General features: G+C 39.5%; 1 protein-coding gene across 3 annotated transcripts in view; it reads left to right on the top strand.

The window, feature by feature from the left end:
• Window positions 1–309: 309 nt before the first annotated feature.
• The window catches only part of SMOC1 (SPARC related modular calcium binding 1), a 77,142-nt gene continuing 71,451 nt past the window's right edge, over window positions 310–6,000 (top strand). For all 3 annotated transcript variants that reach the window (XM_039334499.1, XM_039334491.1, XM_039334482.1), the window contains exon 1: window positions 310–737. In XM_039334499.1, coding sequence (XP_039190433.1) covers window positions 645–737 — 93 coding nt within the window. In that variant the 5' untranslated portion in view covers window positions 310–644. The remainder of the gene's footprint in view (window positions 738–6,000) is intronic.

Below are 6,000 nucleotides of genomic sequence, written 5' to 3'. Positions count from 1 at the left end.
CATACTTTAGCTTAGGAAAATCAGCACGTGTGAAAATAGTCTGAAGCTCAGCCGGTCATGAAAAACCAGAAAATGGAGTGAGTTATTCTGGTGTTTAGGATAAAACTGGAAAAAAGAAGAAAACAGGCGCTGCTCAGCAAGAACAGAAACAGGTTCTTGAGGCTTTCTTGGAAGGGCGCCTCTTATGAGAGGTACCATCGGAGGCGCGGGCACTGAGGAAAAGAAATGACCAAGCCCTCTGCTTCCACGGGTTATGCCGCGGGGGAGGGGGGGGAGGGAGAGGGAGTAAAAAGCCCGGGGAGGCTGGGAAAGAGCCCTCGGCCTGTCAGTCATCCAGCCCGGCCTAAATTGGCCCCGCCCTGCGCCGGCTGTGGGGTTTATAATGGGAACCCTGCCTCCCAATGGCTCAGGCTGAAGCATTTAACCTGTTGCGATTGGAGGGGCAGAGCGTCCTCGCTCTCGTCTGCGCGCAGAGTGTATGGCAGGGGGATAAAGCGCCGACACTCGGCTTTCTTCGGATCGTAGCTTAAAAAAAAAGAAGAGGCAGAAGCAAGTCGAAGCCCCTTAGAATTAACTCCTCGATCCGCTGTCGTGCAGTGGATTGTCTTGAGGCTGAGCTGTCCCTTCCTGCTTCCCGAGAGACCATGCCTGCCAGATTTGGGGGCTTGGTGACTGCCCGTTTGCTTTCGCTACTGCTGCTCCCCCAGGTCCATCTCCACAGAACTACGGGGCCCCGGGTGAGTGTAACTCCTCCGCCCATCCTCTTGTCCCCTTTAGGTACAGGAGGAGGAGGAGGGGGGTGCTTCAAACACAGTTTTCTGATTTAACTGTCTTCGCGCTAACCCCTGGATCTGCTTTTACTCCCTTCTTGACAGGCGTTCTGCAGTTTAAATAGGGGCTTAGAAGCTGCTTCTGCTTCTTCTTTTTTCTTTTAAAAAAGCTTGTTAAGAAACTTAAAAGAAAAAAAAAACCTTCCTCTCCATGTAGATACCTACTTGGTTCTAATGGAGAAATAATTTACACATTTTGTTTTCTTTCAAACTACACGGTCCTCTTCAGAGCCCCGGTGTTTGAAGGATGGCTTTTTACCGTTATGAAAAGCGGCTCTTGTAGAGCAAGTTGGATAGTTGTTATAGGAAGGAAAATGTGGCTGTGTGGGTTTTTCAGCCCTGGTTTTTAATATTGTGGTTTTAATCCCAGGGATAAATTTGTGCGACCAAAGAGCTGTTATAAGTGAACATATGGCTGGGTTAAAATTTAGCATTCTCTTGTTAAATTATCATGGAACAAAGAATTACCATGCAGTCTAAACAAATCACTAGGACTTTGTTTTATTTTCCAAATGAGGATTAAATAAATGTTGGTTTAAAAATTAACCTTTCCCCAATCACTGTGATGCTTTAGATTCAGGCTTGGTGGAGAGAAGTCTGTGTTTTAATTTACAATAGAAGAATTTGTTAAATTTAAATGCTTCTCTCCCCTAAAGTTTGTTTTAAAGAGCAATGTAATCTAGTTTTATAGCTAGCAGTCTTGTGCATACTTTGAAATAAATTCTATTTAGTTCAAATTTTGTTTTAAAGAAATTTGGATAGAATAGCATATGATGAAGTGAGCATTGTGCCTTTTAATAAAATGTGTTAGTCAGAAAAGGTGCTTCCAGACTGTCCTGCTTTTTTGGCTCCTGAGTTAATGCAACTCTTCTCTAATGGATAGAACTGGCCCACCTATATTAAGTTTCAGTTCTTAGTCCTTTCTCCCTGCCAGCCCCTTAAAAATATACTTTAGGACTGAAGTTGATAAAAGTGACTTCTGCTTATCTAACTCCACAGCTGGATATGCATTTGTGTGTTAATTCTAATGTCTAATCCAAGTTTGTAGAGCTTTCATGAGCTGAAGTTGCTACTGAGAAGGCAGGCAGAGATTTCAAGAATTCAGTGGCAGTGCATTTCACTGAATGAAAGCTAGAAGGCTGCACAAACATCTGTCATTGTAAGAATGTTTGATGTGTTGTAAGGAGGAAGGAAAAAGTATCCCGTCTAGCGGTACCTTTTAGCCCCTTTTATGACCAGATGTGTAGCCATAGTTAAAATGTGGCAGATTGAATCCAATGCATGCAATAAATCCTTTAGAGTCAAAAATTCCAAAAGCAGCAGAAATTTGGGGTTTCTATTTAAGTCTGCCCAAAAGACTTATTACCTAAAGTTTTACTGCATACCAATTTAAGCCATGCTATTATGTAAGGTAATGGCAGTTCCCTTTCAACACTTGAGAGCATGTATAGAATCTAAGCCTGGACCCCAAATGGTGATATCTGAAGGGCTTAATTAGGAACAGTTGAGCTGAGGAGTAAAACACATGGATGTTGGCCTATATAGACTGCACAAGCTTGTCTATCAAATTAAAACCAAATACAGCTTTTAATGTACTTGACTTTACAAGCAAATTGCTCCCTGCACTATATCTTTTTTTTTTTTAAGTTTAAAAGCTATTTCAAAAAATTCTCAGGTCATTGAAAGGCAGCTGCTGATTTGTCACTTTCTTCTTGCCACATGGATTCAACAAAGCCTTTTCAATTAGTACTTTAATATGTCTTTTTCCCAGCTGGGTCACAGCCAATATTTTCCTTCCATCTTTGTTGAGGAAGATCTATGTCCTTTAAAACTCTTACTTTGTTTCCTCTTCAGTGTAAAACTGTGGATTTAATGATGTTTAACTCATAAATTTTGTCTCTATTCCTTCCCAAGTGGTTTGTTTGAAAAGTATGGTGGTTTTGTTTTTTCCCCCCATTAGTTTGTTAGCACATTGAAAGTGAAAGGGGTTTATCCTGTCGAATACCCTTTATCCTGCTGATTAGGTTCTGCCAATAAAGCTGTCAGTATTCTCCTGAAGCAGTGCTTTATGCTCCTATCTGAATAACAAAACATTATTTGAATAATTCATTGTAACCTTTTTTATGGTGATAAAGTGAGGCCAATATCTGCTTCACTAACTCCATCTTCTTAAGAAATTGCTTCCAGGTTTTTGTTTTATAAAGGAGAGAGGGCAACGGAGCAGATAAAGTTAGCAGAATTGCCATAGTTTAGGCTTGGAAATCTGGATTTATGGAATATTTGTACTTGTAATTGAACTAGAAATTGTGAAAGTATTCCAAAATGCCAAAAAATTATAACATTGCTTGTTATTGTTTTCCATGGATATGAACAGTCTGAGTATGGAAAAAAATGACTAATTAATGAACAAGCTGATGAAAAGTTGTATGTTGTATCTCCAGACTCCCTACTTAATAAAAAAAGCGGCACTTTTTTCTGTTCTAAATCTAAATAAAATAAAAATATTTTGAATTATGAGATGTCAGAATCCAACTTTAAGATGAATCAGGTATTTTTGGATTCTACTGCCCCATTAAATGCTGAAAAAGGTACAGATGTGTCTGTGTATATATATAAGGGGGAGGGGCTTTGAGAAAATGCTTTTTTAAAATACATATTTACTGAATTTGTACTCTGCTGCAATCAAAACAATATACATAGAAAAAATTAAAAGATCCATTGTAAAAAATTAAAGGAAATATCATGCATTGTTCAGTCTAATGGCACCAACATATTCTTCTAGGGTTCTCCCAAAATTGTTTTCTGTAAGTTGTTGAAAACTAAGTAGAATTGGATCAGATTGAATAATGGGGGGGGGGGAGAAGATGAGGAGGACTGTTACAAATGTAGGTGCACCCAATGAGAAGGGGTCTCTTTGACCTTCCATCCTACCTTTACTTCATGGGAATGGGGAATTACAAGCATATTTTCCTGAGAGATTTGCGGTGGGTGGGTCAAAACTGATCCTCAAGTACTTGAGTGTCAAGCCACTTTCTCACTTTCTGTATGAAATCTTCCTTTTGAACTGGATTAAACCAATGCAGTGAAAATCCAGGCTGGATTGGGGATCTTGATACCTCTTATATTGCCAATCAAATTAGAGTAATAATAGAGCCTCAGGTTCATTACAGAAGATGAGGTTGTCTAATGTAAGTGTGCATAATTCTTTCCAGCCTGAGAGTTGCTGTTGGTACATCAAAGCCAGACTTAAATAACCAAGCAGGGTAAACAGAATGTAACAGGTGGGACTAAAGTAAAATTGTAATTTGCATAAAATTAAATTCAGTTATTATTACTGCTTAAGTGTGGAAGAGCACTAAACACTAAGCCTATGGCTTTGGGAATATGTAATCTTGGGATTTCAGGTTGTGTGTACCTTTGTTCTAGTTAACATATTAAAATCATGAAGCTTCAACTACTAGGGGATTCTTCTTGCTATCACCAAAGGACATCACCTAAGTATTCCATTGTTCCCTCTCCAGTGTTTTGAAAAAAGAAACAGGGGAAAAAGGAGGATTTCTAGTATGAGGAGAAATTATCTGGAGTCCTGACAGATGCTATGAATGAAAAAGATCTATTCTAGGAGTCTCTTAGGACAGATAACACAATTGATGTTGCCAGGAATTTTTTTTTCTTATATATTAGACAAGTACAGATAGTTTACCCAAAAGCCAAATACTTGTATAAAACTTTTCAAAATGATTATCCTGATATTTAAAAGAAACTATGCAGCAACAGCAGCATATTAAAACAGTGCAAACTTTTTTTTTTACATCAAGCTGAAGTCTTGAATGGATATGATAAGAATGAATGGTGACACAGGAATGGTGCTGAATTAGGCAGTCCATCAGACAGAAAACGCAGATGTTTCACTTTTTGATAATTTTAACAGTTTCTGGAGAGAAGAATGCAAGGAATTTCAGCTTTATGTCAATCAACGGGGCAAAATGAAAACCTGATATAATTAATCCCACTTGAATTCACCCGTTTGTCTTTCCCATCCCTTTTGTGCCCCAATTTGGCTTATCTACTATATCAGACAGTGGATTTCTTTTAGGCTACTCTTTTTGTTTTTTTCTCATGCACAGTGAAACTTTTAAAGATAATTTGAGCATAATTTCTAAACAGATTAGAATGTAGGAAGAGTCAGTGGAAAAAAACCACTGTAGTACAGGAAAATCTTGTTCTCTGATTATGTGTTGGATCCATCCAAATACTATATATAGAAAATGGGCACAAAAGCAGTGCAACAACTGGAATAGTTTTCTTCACTGGAAATAATTCTGTCACTTCTTCCATACAGATTTTGAGTATGCCATAAATGCTCTAGTCTAGTATACTCAGGCCACATTATCTGGTTCAAATAGCAGCACAACCTGTATTTCCTCTGCTTTCTGGAGTTTGGGGGGTGAGAGTTGGGGTTTCTTGTATTACATTGAGCTCCACAAACATATATCCTGAGTGAGTAGATTGTTTCATATGGATGAGTAATTATATTATCAATTCATGTCTGATTCTTTAATGCTTTAAAATAAGTATTGCTTTAAAATAAGTATTGCTCAGGGCCAGGCTATTTGCGAGACCGCCTACTACCTCATAGTTCCCTTCGTCCGGTTAGATCCCACAGGCTGGGCCTCCTTCAGGTCCCGTCGGCCAAGCAGTGCCATTTGGCGAGGCCGCGGAGGAGGGCTTTCTCCAGTACAGGAGATGGATAATCCATGGATGGGTTTTCTCTGTCTGCCTGCTCTTGAGACCAAGTAGCCAAAGCTTGACACGCCCCCACTTCCTGTGGAGTCCTTTCTTAACTTGGTCTCTGCTCGGAGAAGACTCGTTTTGGCGTGGCTCTCAGCTTATCAGGTTAGACAAAGAAATCCATTGATTGATTATCCCTTGATAATTGGCTTCCCCTTCCAAAAAAAAAATTGCCACCTATAGGAATGTAACCACAAAATTTTCTGGGGATCAGTCCTGATCTCAAACCTAAAATTAAAAAGGGGATTGGCTGATATCTTCCCCACAGATATCAGCCAGCCCCAGGGCTCTGGGGGGTGGAAAGGGGGGGAAGAAGGCATCAGCAGAGACTACTTGCTGAACCTTTTCCCCAACCACTAAGTTTTCCTTGGGATCATCC

Source organism: Crotalus tigris, unplaced genomic scaffold (genome assembly GCF_016545835.1).
Source record: "Crotalus tigris isolate CLP2741 ecotype Arizona unplaced genomic scaffold, ASM1654583v1 scf7180000017545.3456711, whole genome shotgun sequence".
In the NCBI taxonomy this organism is placed as follows: Eukaryota; Metazoa; Chordata; class Lepidosauria; order Squamata; family Viperidae; genus Crotalus; species Crotalus tigris.
This window is presented reverse-complemented; position numbering and strand designations above follow the sequence as displayed.